General features: G+C 24.1%; 5 protein-coding genes across 5 annotated transcripts; 4 read left to right on the top strand and 1 right to left on the bottom strand.

The window, feature by feature from the left end:
* Nucleotides 1-517: 517 nt before the first annotated feature.
* PCHAS_0929600 (ubiquitin-like protein, putative) lies at nt 518-2,857 on the bottom strand (the record flags this gene model as incomplete). The annotated part of the gene is made up of 1 exon (XM_729940.2): nt 518-2,857. The coding sequence occupies one exon, from the start codon at nt 2,855-2,857 to the stop codon at nt 518-520; it is 2,340 nt and encodes a 779-aa protein (XP_735033.2).
* A 2,699-nt stretch (nt 2,858-5,556) lies between these two features.
* PCHAS_0929500 (conserved Plasmodium protein, unknown function) lies at nt 5,557-7,686 on the top strand (the record flags this gene model as incomplete). Its single annotated transcript, XM_733531.2, has 1 exon — nt 5,557-7,686. The coding sequence occupies one exon, from the start codon at nt 5,557-5,559 to the stop codon at nt 7,684-7,686; it is 2,130 nt and encodes a 709-aa protein (XP_738624.2).
* A 1,270-nt stretch (nt 7,687-8,956) lies between these two features.
* Nucleotides 8,957-12,424, top strand: PCHAS_0929400 (oxysterol-binding protein, putative; the record flags this gene model as incomplete). Its single annotated transcript, XM_016798181.1, has 1 exon — nt 8,957-12,424. One exon carries the CDS (start codon nt 8,957-8,959, stop codon nt 12,422-12,424), a length of 3,468 nt encoding a protein of 1,155 aa, XP_016655423.1.
* Nucleotides 12,425-13,326: 902 nt separating this feature from the next.
* PCHAS_0929350 (conserved Plasmodium protein, unknown function) lies at nt 13,327-14,223 on the top strand (the record flags this gene model as incomplete). The annotated part of the gene is made up of 5 exons (XM_016798179.1): nt 13,327-13,376; nt 13,502-13,655; nt 13,774-13,812; nt 13,900-13,968; nt 14,116-14,223. 5 exons carry the CDS (start codon nt 13,327-13,329, stop codon nt 14,221-14,223), a joined length of 420 nt encoding a protein of 139 aa, XP_016655422.1.
* A 1,702-nt stretch (nt 14,224-15,925) lies between these two features.
* Nucleotides 15,926-16,717, top strand: PCHAS_0929300 (conserved Plasmodium protein, unknown function; the record flags this gene model as incomplete). Its single annotated transcript, XM_730657.2, has 1 exon — nt 15,926-16,717. One exon carries the CDS (start codon nt 15,926-15,928, stop codon nt 16,715-16,717), a length of 792 nt encoding a protein of 263 aa, XP_735750.2.
* Nucleotides 16,718-17,118: the final 401 nt, after the last annotated feature.

Raw genomic sequence — 17,118 nt, 5'->3', positions numbered from 1 at the left:
TGATACATAATTTGCATACTAGTATATATAAACATACTTACATATTTTAGTGTATAGAACAAAGTTATAAAATAAAAAGCTTTAAATGTAAAATGGATCTTTATTATAATAGAAAAATAAAATATTAAATTTTAACACATATTTTGATGCTTTATATATTTTTGGACAAACTAGAATAAAAAAAAAAAAATTAAAAATATAAACAGCTTTTTTATTGTTAAGAAAAAAAATAAAATTTATTAAAATTTAATAAGCATATATTTTTTGGGGGGGAAGAATATTAAAATTGATTTGTCACATCAATTACGAGAACATACGATCTTACAAAAAAAAATAAACCACATTTTTACGTTTTTTATCTCAAAACTACTTATCAAAAATTGTTTGAGTGTATTATCCTTCAAAATAGCCGCAATCAAGAGGTAAAGGAAAGGAAATAAAAAGAAATAAAAGAAAATATAGCGAAACGCAGCAAATATAACCAAATAATAATGTATAATAACTGGCAAATAACGGCTTAGTTTCTATTTGAATTTATATCACTTAAGAGCAAATCGATAGCTCTTTCGATATTTCCTTTTGCTGCAACCAGTGATTTTATGCATTTGTTTGTGTCTGTAAATCCCATTAATTCTAATGAAGTTAATTGTTCTTGATATAATGCAATAAGACGTTCTTGTTCATCTTGTTTATTCAAATTATTGGAAGCAGTAGCTTTATCCTTTGCTTCATTATTTAAATCGGTGTTACCATCTTCCTGCTGTTTTGTATTCACTTCACTATTTTGATCGGCATGTTGAGGTTCTGCATGATTTTGTATATCAGCAGATGATTTTTCTTCCTTCTTTCCCTCATTTATATTAACATTTTTTATGACTGAGTCAGGAGAATTATTGTCATTATTACTAACATGTTTATTCGGCACATTTACACCATGATTAAATAATGAATTCAATCTATTATTTTGGAAATTCAACATATTCAAACTATTTAACATATCATTTCCTAAATTAACATTATTTCCATTATTATTCATGTTCATATTTTTATTTAAATTTGACATCATTTGGCTAAACATGTTTAATACATTTGCGTTTGCATTTGTATTTCCATTATTCGAGTTTTGACCCATCAAACTGTTAAATAAGTTGGCATTAAAAAGGGGGTTACTCATTTGAGGATTACTCAGTTGAGAATTATTCAGTTGAGAATTATTCAGTTGAGAATTATTTCCCAGCAAGCTATTCATAGAATTTGGATTGAAGAAATTTCCATTATTTCCAAAAATGTTCATAGCATTATTATCGGAGTTTTTATTCGTTTCATTATTTTTTTTATTATTTGTTGGTAATGAACTTTTGGGGGCGGTACCATTTGGATTATTTCCAATTCCATTTACAGGATTTTTATATTTTAATAGCATATCAAAAAGATTGTTTCGAAAAAGATCACTACTTGGGATTTTCCCATTAGCAATTCCATTTTTTTCATTCGTATTATTAACTGGAAGTACCTTACCCTTGGCTCCCTTATATTTATTTCCCATTTTAGTAATTGGAATAATTTCATCATTGTCATTAAACATATTACTATCAGGGAGTAAATATTTATTTAAACTATTTTCCATATTTATATTTTTTTGAGAGTTATTTTCTTTAGAAGCCCATGGATTTGGAAATGCTTCTGTAGTAGGAGGAGAAGAAGAATTTAAATCATATTCTTTAATTGTGTTTTGATTTTTTTCATTAGGCATTTCTACAGATGCATACATAGGCTCTTGTATATTATGATACATTCTTCTTAATGTATTAAAACCACCTGGTATAGCTTCAATATTACTTATAGCTCGATCCGTATTTCTCATAAGTTCTTTCATAAGGGATGGATTTTTAATCATTTCAAAAGATTGTTTTAAAGTTTGTGAATCATTTAACATATGATTTAGTTCTGAATTTTTTTCTCTTAATTTTTGAAGTTGCTTATTTGAATTCATTATTGATTTAAGAAAATCACTATTATCAAACATTGATGAAATTAATTTTGATATATTATCATTTTGTCCCATCTTTCCTAAATCATTATATTCATCTCCTATAGTACTTAATTGTGAACTTGTTATACCAGAATCTAATGCAATATCATTTTCATTTCTTTTTTTATTTAATTTTATTGCATATAATATATCATTAAACTTTATATTATATTTTGACAATACTTCCATATCTTTAAGCAATCTTCCTCTATATATAATTCGATAATCATTATTATCATTTATTATCTCTTTTAAACTATTTTTTAATTTTTTTATAGTTATGTTTTTTTCGATTTTACATTTATAAACATTATTATTAGAGTTATTTGTTTTTATTCGAACATAAATATAGGATCCCGAATCAGGTTCTCCTCTATTACATCCTTGAGAATTCCCAGCCTTTTCATCCTTTACAATATGACTATTCATTAAATTATTTTTATTATTATGGGTAGATGTGGTAGACTCCCTTCTCAAGCTCTCATCAATGTCTTTAGCATCGCTTTGTTTACTTTCTTCGCATTTTGCAGATTCATTTTCAGTTTGCTTATTTACATGATCCGTAGTACTGTCCTTTCCATTGGTATCTGGAAAAGGCTCTTTTGAATTCATATAAGATTTATTTTTTGCATTATTATTTTGGTTGTTATTATCTGTTTTTATATCATTTTTATAATTACTGTCAGATATATAATAATCCTCCTCTTCCTCCTCTTCATCTGAATGATCAGAATTATTTATAACATAGTTGTATTCACTAAGATTAATTTTTTCATAATCAATAATCTTCTCTTGCGATTCCTTACCGCTCGATGGTCCTAACATATTGCAGTGAATTTTATTATTCCTCTCTGCTTTTTCTCGCTTTATAATATTTTACTTTTTATTTCGCTTTTTCTATGCTATCTCTCGCAATATAGCTATTTATCAATTAGTATGCTATTTTATATTTTTTCCCACGATTTCGTATTTTTTCTTACGATTTTTCTGCTATATTCTCCCTATTTTAAGCTAGCACTATTTCTAATTATTTTTTTTTTTTTTTTTCGTATATTCATCTACTTAATTTTTTTTGTTTAATTTTTTCGCTGAATTAATATGCTTATTAAACGCCTTCTCGACTTTTTTCTTTTCCTACTGTTAATTCTAATTGTTTCATATTAAAAGAAATTTTCACAAATTTATATACATACATTAATATTATATGCATATCCATATATATACTACTTATTAATATATTTATGCCGTGTATATATTGTACATGCGTATATTACACATACCATTGTACATATGAATTTAAACAAACATGAGCATAATAACAATTTTGGAAATTACAAAAAAAATTATTTGAAAAAAATATTTATAAAAAAAAACGAAATAAGCATATTTTTTCTCATAATTTTTTATGATTTATAAAATAATCATGTCAGTTTGTAAATAACTAAAAAATATAATATACTATATATATAATAAATAATTAATTAAAATGAATATATAATGCATTATGTATATACCTACAATTCCGCATTATTATATAGCGTTATAATACAAACGCGCATACGCACATATTAATACGTAAGTAATGACGAATATTAATAAATGTTATTACCTCATTCTATGAGTTTCTTTTTTTATTTCATGAGTTTGATGTCCTGAATGGTACATAAGTTTCATTTATTCGTATGGAATACTATATACATGTATTATTTATATACAATATATTTTCTCTCCCCTTCTTAATTATATATAGCATATGTGAAAGGGACTTAAAATGGGAATACAAAAATTGTATAAGCTTGTGTGTTGTTAAAAGGCTTTTAAAAGTATTATGCTTTTTTTAATAGCAAATATAGCAATCTTTTTCATTTTCAAGCAAAATCATATTTAAAATTGTGTAATGTATAATTCAATGGTATATTATATAAAATTTTTTTGTGTGTGAATTTGTATGAAATATATATTTAAGGATAATATATAAATACATTACATATGTATGTATATATTTTTTCTTTACTATCATTAAATACGATGTTTTTAATTTCTACAAACGGGAAAAATAAATCATCATAAACATGTTATAAAGGTAAATTTTGTGCCTTAAAAAAATTGGATGAAATATATAATTATTCATTATATTATTTTTTTTTATAATAAAACTTAATATGAAACAAATAATAAAAGGAAACCACATGTATATATACATTACACGCCAAATGAAAATAAATGGTTACTTACTCATTGATACTAAAAATGTAAATATATGCACATATGCAATGTTTAATGATATTTATGTAGTGTATTATATAAGTATGTTTACGTAAGAATATATAATATATATATTTGTTGAATATTTCACATTTATCAATTACAATAAGGGACATAGTATGCCTAAGAAAGCCATGTTTTTTATAAAAAGTTCATAAAAAGAAAACAAATATAAACAATAAGTGAAAATCAGGAAATATAAAATACATATATAAGTTAATGCAGAAAATATTATTCTTATCCAATTTGTCCTAACCTTTATTTCCACACACATTGCTAGCTATTATTATTTTTTTTTTATTAAAAAGATGAAAGCTAATTGCATAATAAAATTATTAACATGTAAGGTAAAAATATAGATATATTTTTAACAAGCCAAAATTGACACTCCTTTTGATTATTTTTTATTTATATTTATGGCTTTTTGTTCATGTAAAAAAGGAAATAAAAATAATATTTTAAAAGGTTTATATAATACATAAAATTTTTTAATCTTCAATTTTTTGTTTCGTCTTTCCAAATGTGTGCATTCCCTGTCTTTACAACTTTTCCTTGAAATTTTATCATGGTACTTGTGCTGTGAATTATATATATTTATTTGTTTAGGGCATTCTTTTATAATTAAAATGGGTAGCATATGTGTACCATGGTCTATGCTATTGATAGCAATCTCTCAATTTATTGTCATGCTAATATTAATGAATAATAAAATTTCCTATATAATGTACCAATTTTGAAGGGAATATATATATGTCTTTTTTTTTTAATTTCTACGTCCTTAGTGTTACAATAATGGATTGTTCTTGATCGACCATGAGGGAATTAAGTTTTTTTAATTGTGCAAGTGGGTACAATTTTGAAAGATAAAACTGTAAAAAAATGCATATAAAATAAATAAAACTCATTCTCATTATTTTTTCATAATAGCTATTTCTTATAAAGTTTTATTTTAAAAAAAAACTTTTTTAAGGTCTTTGCTCAATTTTCAATTTTAAGTAAAAATTTCATTCCACTTGTATATTACTAGTATAGGGTAGCAGAACTGTTCTTCAATAATTTGAAACACTAAAATTGTTTTAATACAAGTTCTAAAATATCACATATTTGCATATATATAATCACTAATATATTTATATTACACTACCATGGAAAAATAAGACGTTCATAAATATTAATAGACAAAGAACACACATATGTAAGCATGTCTTACCGTATATATATTTATTTACTATACTGTAACTATAAAACAATATAATAAAATGAGTATTTATTATGCCATTCATATTATTATGATCCTTTTGATGGAAGGGTATATATGCTCGATGAAAAATTATAGCAACGAAAGGAATTTTTTTACACCTAATTTTTATAAAAATATATTTACAAAAATATTTCATAAGGATGATTACCATTTTTTTCGTTTAGTTTTTATGAAGATTTTGGTCTCTTCACATTTTTTAAATAAAAATGTAACGATAGATGTTGCCGTAAAAAAACTAGAAAATATGATTTTCGGAATAAACCAAAAAAATAATGAAACCTATTCAAGCATATATGAGGAAATAAAAAAAATATCATTGATAGAATATAAACAAATATATGAAAAAAATGAGATAGATATAAAAATTGCGAATGAAATTGAAAAAGAGGTAGCCAAAGAAGTTGCATACAATATTGAATTACAAAATAAAAAAAATCAAGATAAAAAAAACGAGCCAAATCTTCAAATAAATAATACTTACCGAAAAAAAAGAGATATGCTATCATTTATTCCTTTTAGCAAAATAAAACATTTTTATTATAATTATCATCAATACGCCATTCACATATTTCTAGAAGTATTGTACATATCAATAATAGCTAGCTATCAGCCTTTAGATAATGCCACCAAAAAACAAATGATCTTAATGATATATGAAAATACAGTAATCCAATGGCTAATTATAAATAATATCCGAAAAATAATGAAACATAAATTATCCATAAATACAGGCAGTATATTATTATATATAACATTAGATAGAAAAAATGATGCAAAAGTTAGTCAAGAAGACATTTATAATATTTATATAGACTTAATGAATATTTTAAAAAGATTTTTTTATGGGATGCTTCCACAAGAAATAGGCCATAAAGATTTATCTTATATTTTTAATGAATCTACAAAATTGTATATTCCTGAATTAAAGATTTTAGGGTATAGAACTATAGATGAAAATAAATTGGATATATCAATGGATAAAGTATTAATTGGTGCGTCAACTAATAATGAAGAAGATGATAAAGTTAGAATAAATTATGGAAAAAGACAGGACAATAAGAAGATTGATGGTGATTTCCATGCGAAATTTTTTGAAAAAAAAGAAAATCAAAATAAAATAATGATTCAAATTTTTATAAGTACTCCACATAAAAAAGATGGCGTAATAGAAGATCAATTATATGATTGCTATTTTACAATTGAAGATGTGTATTATATTATAATGGATAATATAATTAATAAACTTCAATTTTCATTAACATATAAACTAGCCACTTTTTATATGGCTAGATATATATTTGGTGATTCAGAAAACCCAATATTAAATAACGAGGAAACAAAATATGAAGAAGTATCTATGCATATTTTTTTAAAACTTAAATTTCCAATAAATTTTACATTTAAAAACATTAAAAAATATGTATTAAAAAATATAAAAAACATTAGCAAATTATATTCTATACTTATTTATGGTGCATGTGTTAAAAATCCAATTACAGAAATCATAGATATCGTTGGCCAATTCGGAGAAGGAATTGATAATAACTTGATACATAATGTTATAATTAATATGGGTACAGGCGAAATTGTTGTACATATAAAAGTATATTCAGAAAGTAATAGTACTATCGATGATGTCAATCATAATGACTTTCCTCCAAAAAGTCACAACAAAGATGATAAAAAGAAACTCACTTTTGCAAATGCACAAGAAGTACATGATTTACTAAATAAATCAAATTATTTTGATATTATATATCATATAATTGATAGAACTAAAGGAAAACAAAAATTAATCGACTGTGCAACTTGTAGACATTACAAATATCATTACACCGTTTTATTCATTGCAGGTATTATACCATCTTTAATAATTTTATTGACATTTTATATAATATGCTATTGTAAAATAAAAAAATGTAAAAATTCAAAACATATTTGTTCAAACAAACTTGCATATATATACCCTAAATTATTTTATGTCAAAACTGCTTCAAATAAATACAAAAGATTAAGTAAAAAACATATTGAAATTATGCTCTTAAGACAAAAAAAAAATAATAATATGCACACAACAACTAGCCATAAACAAATTTTAAAAAAAAAAAAAAATAGTAAAAGCCCTTAACGAATTCTCAACATTATATAGATATTAACTTATTTGCATGAACAAGGGATAAATACGTTAATATATATTGAGCCCTAATTTGAAAACAACAAAAAATACAAAATAAAAATTTTTAGAAGATAAATATAAAGTGATAAATATGAATATATTTATACATATCTAGCATAATGGATTGGTTGTAATGGGAAAATTTTGTATTTTTCTCTTGTGTATTTTTTTTCTATTTTCCTTTACCCCATTTCATTACACACACAAAATGTTTTAAAAGATAAAAGAGGGATATCCACATTGTTATATGTATTTATAGGACGAATGATGTTAATAAATTTAAATATATTATTGTATTGATACATATGTATAATATATATTTTCCTTTCTATGGAAATGTGTGGATAAATAGTGAATGTTGTGTTTTATACATAGCAATATTTTTATTATTGTCATATAAAATAACATTTTTTTTTAATATTAGCATGAACAGGTCATAATTTTTCACATATTAAATATTCTGTTCATAATTTTTATTCGTTCGAATAGCTACTATTCATATGATGATAAATAAAATACACACTCATGTATATGACAATTTTAGTAATATCTCCTTATAATTTTATTTGTTATCATTTAAAAAATTTACCTTCTTTTTTGTTGTCATTTTATTTTTTTATTTCCTTTTCTTGTTCTTTACCATAAGATTAATTTTTGCATATGTAAAAGTTGAATTGTGGCCATTAGTATTTTTTATTTTCCCATTTATATATGTACATTTGTAGTATTTTTTTTTTCTTTTGTATATATTATATATTTTCATTTATGCATATTACTTTTTTCCATAATTATTATTTATTTTATGTTATTTATTATTTTTTTTACGAAAATGTCTTGTTTTCCGTAAAAACATATTGAAAATAATTCTACATAAAAAAGTTATTTTATTGCATTCCTTTTTGTGAAGCAATTAATAAAAAGGGTAATTATATTTGATCAAATCCAGGGGTGAGAAATAGGCGAATATGAGCATTACAGAAAAGTTACACACTCAGACATAGGCTAATAAATTAATAGATGAATATGCATATATATAATATAAGTGCGTGTGCATATGCCTATTATTGTATTCGTAACAATAAATATATATATCTTCATGTGAAGTATTTTCTCACAATTGGAAGTAGATTGATAAACAAAATATACATGTACATCCCCATGCGCATATACATTTGAATTAAAACGTATAATGAGCAGGGGGTGACGAAAAAACAGGTAAAATATGTTGGGCAGCAAATATTTAAACTTAAAGCTTTTCAGCGAAAAAAAGGATTCCTTAACAAGTATATCCTCTGAAAATACTACACAAAAAAACAATAAAACACAATTTGAGAACATGCAAACTAATGATAATATAAATCAAGATCAAAGAAAACTATATAGTAGAGATAAAAGAATTATACATGAAGGATGGCTAAATAAATGGACTAATATAATAGGGAATTATAGACCTAGGTATTTTGTTTTAGAAAATGGAATTTTAAGATATTCAATTGATAAATATTTACCAACAAAAGAAACTTTTGTTCTATCTCATTGTAAAATAAGAGTATGTCCTGGTGACCCTTTACATTTTGAGATCGATACAATTGAGCAAGGGATATTATATTTAAAAGCAAATTTTCCAGAAGATAAACACAAATGGTATATCTCTTTTAAAAGGGCTCAACTCAATTATGCACAAGGAAGTTATGCCCACAATAAAAAACAAAGTTATATTCATCTTAATAATTTAAATACTTCAACAAATTCTGAATTTTTAAAAAATATAATTAAAAATACTAATGAATATAGGAAAAGACAGTCAATAAGTTATGTTTTGAAAAGCAATGAATATGCAGATTCCCCCAATTTAGCATTACGCAATGAAAAGGTAAAGGAAATAAACCCTACACTAACAAATTTAGGAACAATGAATGAAGAAGGTATCGATGATGCTATTAGTGGTAATAGCCATAGGAGTGATACTAATGTGGGGGGAGATCAAAGTGAAATAAAGGGGCAATCAATTCAAGGAAACGATTCTGAGTTTTGCATACCTAATTGTGAAACACAAGAAATAAAAATAGATAAAGTAAAGGAAAATGGTGGGGGGGAAATAAAAAATAAAATGAAGGATAGAATAAAAAATATTGAAGATGTATTTATAAATTCAACTGATTTTGAAGATAAAAATCCAACACTTTGTCTCATGGAAAATATTGTTACTTTAAGAGAAATAATTAGAGATTTAATAGAATATTCAGAATATGATAAAGCTAAATTAATTTTAAAAAAAATAAAATCAAAAAATAATTTAAAAGGGAATGATAATGGCATATCTATTTTATTATATAAATTATATTCTTCAATTGAATATATAGATATTGTTGTTGAAAAATATATTAACTGTTCAGAAATTTTATTAAAAGAAGAAAATATGCAATCAAAAGTTATGAACAAGTCATTAAAAATACTGGCTAAAGAAAATTATTTTCTTGAAAAGTCAAAAGATATTCAAAAAAATATTAACAATTCAAAAGAAAAAGGAGAGAAAAAAAAAATTCAAACATTATTTTTTGAAAATAATCAAGAAACTGAAGATGAAATAAACCAAAATGACGACAACGATTTATTCTTTGATTGTGATGATGACGATTCTTGCAACGATGAACATAATGACATTATAAACACATATACGCAAAAAAATAGTTGTAAATATGATAATGGCATAGTTGATAATAGCGCTAGTTTAGAAAGCACAAATATGGAAGACATAACTATCGAAGATAACCAAATTGATGAAAACGAAGATAACGAAGAACAGAATGAGAATGACAAAGCAATATGCTATGATAGCGAAAAATCGATTAATAGGGGGGAAGATGAAAAGGGCATACCACTTCAAGATGATAACGACAAAAATGAACAATTTGAAGTAAACAGGAAAGATAATTTGATATCGAAAATTGAAGAATGCTATTTAATCGATAAATGCGAATCGACCAAAATGGAAAATAATATGAGTAGTAGTGATGATGAGAGTAACGATACAAATATGTTAGTAAATATGTGTAATAGAAAAAATAAGAAATCATTAGATTTTAGGAATATAGATATATATACAGATAAAAGTATTAAGAGACGAACAAAACTGCCTAGCCCAAGAACAGATATAAAAATAAGTATGTGGGCTTTATTAAAAGATTGTATTGGAAAAGATTTATCACGTATTGGTATGCCGATCTATTTAAATGAACCTTCATCATTTCTTCAAAGGTTAGCTGAAGATTTTCAATATATATATTTATTAAAACATGCATCAAATCAAATTGAAAGTACTAGTAGATTAGCATTTGTAACTGCATTTACAATATCACCATATGCTTCAGTAATAGGTCGAACCTTTAAACCGTTTAATCCACTATTAGGGGAAACATATGAATTAACACACAGAAATTTTTATTTTATTTCTGAACAAGTTGTTCATCATCCTCCTATTACTGCATATCATTGTCATAATGAATATATGGAAAATTTTGCTAGTATTATAGTCAATGTACAAATATTGGGAAAATCAGTTGAAGTTGTTACACCAGGATATAGCCACCTTTTACTAAAATACAAAAAAAAAAATTCAGTTCCAACTCCCGATATAGCTACTACTAGATCGTCTAGTCTAGCTGATAATAAAGTTTTAGAAAAAAATGGTGGAGAAAAGCTAAGCCAGAATATTAACATTGATGAAAATAAAGAAGTAGACTCGAAAGCAGTTAGGGAAAAGGCAATGCCAGACAGTTTATTTCCTGTAGGCATTGAGGAAAATCAAAATGAAAACACATTCAATTTTAACATCTCTAAGAATAGTAAAGAGATGAATGATAAAAAGGAAGAAAGTAGTGGCATTGAAGAATATGGGACAGAGCATTATACTTATCAACGAGCTAATATGATTATTCATAATATAATATTCGGGAAGATATGGGTAGAATTGTATGGAAATATATTAATAAGAAATCATAATAATGGTGATTTTTCAATTGTTAGTTATTTAAAAAAAGGATGGTTTGATAATGAAATACATAAAATAAGAGGAATAGTATGTGATAGATTTAAAAATGTAATATTTTTTATTTATGGAAAATGGTCACAAGAAATATATATTGCTTATGTAAAAAATTTAAAAAAACAAAACTATGATACATATTTTTTTAATGAAGATGGAACAGAAAATTCACAGCATTTTAATAGAAATAATTTAAATGAATTTATTAATAATTTTGATTGGAAATTTTATGAAGATAATATAAATAATTTAAATAGCATATGTGTTTGGAAAGTACAACCAAAACCAAAAAACAATGAACTTTATTATGGTTTTAATAATATGACTATGGAATTAAATGAAATTTCACCTGAATATGACAGGTCAAAAGGGGCTTCAATAGCTTGTACTGATAGCCGATTTAGACCTGACCAAAGAAATTATGAAAATGGAAATATTGAAACTGCTATGAATGAAAAACATCGATTGGAAAATAAACAACGAATGAATGCAAAAAAATTTACAAAAAATAATCCATATAAACCTAAATGGTTTAACAAAAATAAAGACCCTATTTATAAGGACAAGGAAATGTACCTATTTAATAACACATATTGGGAAACCAAGAAAAATAACAGCTTTCCCGATACCCCCGATATATTTTAGAGATCACCATTGGCACATATATTTGTTCATAAATTTATATGCACATATTATTACATGAGTGTGCAAGAAAGAAGTTATGCCTATGTAGGCATCGAACTGTTTTTGTATTCTTGCACTTGTCATATTGCATGCACATTTGCTATATGCTTGATATAAGTTCCTCATATTTATTATTTTACCAAGATATCCAAAAGTGTTAAAAATAGACAAACTTATTATGTGAGCTAGCTTCAACTTTTATGGCTAGCTAAAATGTGTTAAAAAAAAAAAAAAAAATAAATGAATAAGCTAGTGAACAAATAATGATACCAAATCGGCAAGACCCTTGAATTAAGCAACAATAAACATGCAACGGCATATTTATCCTCATGTAAATTTGTTATAAACACATATTTGATTAACGCATTATTTTAATATATTTATATATATTAATTTTTTTTTTAAAATGCTTTATAATAATTTTTTAAGTATATCATTTTTATTATTGGCATTTTTACGACCATAATAATGGGGGTATTTGTGATATTTTTACATGCATATGTATGTTTCAAAAAAATATATATATGTATATAACAAAATAATATAATTTATAATTTTTTTATATAATTTAATTTCCTTGTGAATAATTAAGACTTCATTTTTTATTCAGCATTATGTTTATTCTTTTTTTTTGTCTACTTAATGAAATTTTTTTGTAAGCCATAAAAATATATATATTGTTATACGATGTTGTATTTAAGGAAAATACACAAAAACAATATATATGGCATTTAATTTGTATTATATAATTTTTTTAACAAATGAAATATATATTAAAAAAAAATAAACAACATGCCCTCACATTTGGATCTTCATATTATTAAATAAGATATAAATTAAAAATTTTTTCAATTTAAACAAAAATGGAAACAGACAATAGTGAAAGCTATATTTTATTTGAAGGAGAACATGAGTATAAATTATATAAAAAAAAAAAGACATAATTTGTAATGTATATCTTATATATGTATTTATGTCCCATTTTATTTTTTTCTCCATAATTTATATTATAGTATTTTCTTAAATTTTTCAATGTAGTATAAAGTATGATCAATTTGGATACGATGGGTTTGACGAAAGAGCATCAGACACAAACTCGCCATATATTCAAGCACATAACAATTTAAATGAAAAGGGCCATATGAAGAAACTGGCTCTAGGCAATAATATAGGCTTTAATCAAGATACATTGGTAATGAAAAAATGTATTTATATACTGTTTCATAAAAAAAAATTGGCATTCGTTGTCTATATGTTTGTTTCCATTTTTATCCCCTCTTATATTGTCATTTTCATTTTTTAAAATACAGAAAAAAATACAAAAATATGGTCACCATTATCTTGACTCAGTAAGCACATTTTATAATCATTTTTGTTTTCATTATTAGCATCAATTATACTTTTTTAATTTTACTATTTTTATATTCTTTGTACAGAAATATAACGATCTGAATTTGGCTAGCTCCATTCACCAACTACATAGCGACTTAAATATTATTAGACACGTTCGAAAAAAAAAAATTATAAGCATGCTTGTATATGTATATACTTATTTTTAAGCATATAAAGCCACAAACAATATTCTCAATATTAATAAAGTATATATCTTTTAATATTACTAAACCTTTTTAATTTTATTAAAATTTTTATAGCACAAGGGGAAATATAATTCAAACAACGAAGAAGATGAAAGACGTAATAAAATTCCTATGCTTTGGATTCACAATTACAAAACAATTTATTCCATACAAGAATACTAATAGAATAACATAAAGAAAAATATAAGCATCATGCAAATCTTATCGTATAGTTTCCATTTTTTTCATATTATTTATAGAGATTACTCAAATAGCATATGGGTCAATGTAAATAAGAACCTTATAAATAATATGATATAAAAAAAGTTGAAGACATTATCAAATGACCTTCTTAAAATTATTTATCATTGTGAAAAGTAGATTACACTACTTTTACTGTTTTGTTTTATATAATTTTTTAATTGTAGTTCAATTTTTTTATTGTAATTTAATTTTTTGTTACTATACAATTTTACATATTCTTGATAATTTTTTGTTGACGCTTTCAAAATATAAAACTAATTTTTTAATTTTTACGCATTCTTTTTGCTTTTAATTATATATTATAATTTTATAAAAAAGGGAATAATTCTTAAAATAGCATATGCAGTGTTACCCTTTTGTTAAGCCAGTGTAGCAAGCTATATTTAACTATAATATTTAGGAAACCATATAAAAGGCTTTTTTATTGTATTTTTGTCATTCTTTACTTTCTCTTTTTCTCTTTTATAAATAATGTACCACGCACACATATGCACATTTTCCAATAACAATTTAAATTGCCAACACATAAATTAATAATCAAATAAATTGTAAAAAGACAAAGTGCTAGACTAATACAACTGTGTAACTTATACATATATTTGGTGACTAATAAAAAGCTTTCTCTTTTAACACTATATTTCTACATTAACAATAATAAAATAAAAATAAAATTTTAAGCTATATAGCTAATAATGGTGAGTTTTTTTTTTAGTCTATCTCATGTTAATAATATTATTTCTTGTTCATAAAATATTTATACATATTCCATACATGCAAAGTATGTAGGATATTTTTTAGCCTAAAGTGTGTGCAATATAGAGAAAATAATACATTAAATGAAAATATATTTTATATCAGAAATACTTAAAAAAATGAATTCCTAAAAATAGTTCTATATAAAAGAAAAAAAATAGTTTATATTTATTATTTAATAATTATTCATTTTTCCTTGAATATTATAATTTTTACTGTCTTATATAAAAACCTATGATATGCTTATTATTATATGAAAGAATATATCTACATACGTATATTTTATATGTGCATATATTGTTATAAACCTGTCTGTTAATATTTTTAAAACCAAAACCTGTCTTATTCATTTTTTTTTTACCCTTATAAAAGCTACCTACTATATAAAGATAAATATTTTTTTCATTTTTTTTGTAACAAGCTAAAATGTGTGTGTGTTTTTTTTCTTTTTTCTTCCAAATTGTTCAATTATTTTAATATATATCAATTGTTAATCATTAATAAATATTTATTTATGAATTTATATTTTGCTTAGGATTTATTTTGTTGCAATTTTTTTTCCTACATTAAAATTGTATTTTGCAAAGCTTGTAGTTGAATTTGTTACTAATATAAATTATTTATTTAAATAAGAAAAAAATATATATATTTGTATATATACACATGGCAATTGTTGATATATCATTTTATTCTTAGCTTTGTTTATCACAAGTATTTTCATACACTTGTATGTAAATAAAGATATAATAATAAATTATATTGCTGTTTTTCAAATTGCTGAGTTAATTTTTTGCGTTTTTTCATTCTTACGCAATTGCTATTTTTGTGATTTCTTTTTGATTTATTTCTATACAAATATATAATCAATATGGACGGTTCATATAATATGGGAAGTGCTCTAAATTCGTCTAGGCTTGTGGAAGATCCTCAATACAATATAAGTGCAAACAATTTTGGATACAGTAGCATGAATAACAATTATTTAATGAATGGAACAGGATTGGCAAATGGCTATAATAATAATGAGTATGGTATGGACGGAGAAAAATATAAAGCAGATATAATGGAACAATACAAATTAGAGCAATCCTTAAACCGTTATAATAATACAATACCAATACATAGTGTTATGCAAACACGTCCAACTGATGGTATGAATATGCAAGGAATGCAAACCCATTTAGATACTGCTGGGCTTGAAAATTATCGAAATTTAATTAATTATAATAATACTCAGCATAATATTCAAGCTAATCAAATCCCATATGATATAGAAGGCTACAATAACAACAGTATTAGCATTAATAATGGTGAGGGTATGTATATGAATCCAAATACTTCTGATATGTTTCCTACCGATTATATTAACAATTTACCTGGCCCAGATACAGAAACAATGTTATATTCAAATAGTTTTAATTTTCCAAACACAGATTATAACACAAGTATGCTTAATAATAACAATTATTATGGAAATTCACAATATCCTATGCCTATATTTGAAAATATGAATAACCCAAAAATGTATATGCAACATATGGATCAAAACCAAAACATTGATTCTGCAATGCCTAAAATGGGCCATGCATGTAGCATTAGAAAAATGCCTATAGTAAATAAAAGAAGAAGTAAACAAAAAAAATTCTTTCCTTGTTGTTAAAAATAAAATTCCTTTTGGATATTTTATTTTTTGCATAACCATAAAAGGAATAGCAAACAATAGTTTATCATTCATGAGAATTTTGTATCTATGTTTGTATTACTCATATTGAGAAATATTCTTTTCTTTTCATTGTTAAAAAATTTTAATTCCAATATGTATTTATCTTAGTATTGTTTTATTTTTTATTTCATTCTGCCCCGTTTGCCCATATTTTGTCTATTATAGTTCATACCCCATATTACACACCATATTATGGCTGGTACTATTTATATAAATATATATATACCCATTTTGTATTCCCTTTTTAACATAAAAAAAAGGTGTTAATAAATTAAGCGTAAAAAAATTGTGCACATTTTATATTTTTTAAAACTCGCAATTAATTGTTTGGTCGGATT

This window comes from Plasmodium chabaudi (assembly GCF_900002335.3).
Source record: "Plasmodium chabaudi chabaudi strain AS genome assembly, chromosome: 9".
In the NCBI taxonomy this organism is placed as follows: Eukaryota; Apicomplexa; class Aconoidasida; order Haemosporida; family Plasmodiidae; genus Plasmodium; species Plasmodium chabaudi.
The sequence above is the reverse complement of the archived record's forward strand: the minus strand, read 5'-3'. Positions and strand labels throughout refer to the sequence as shown.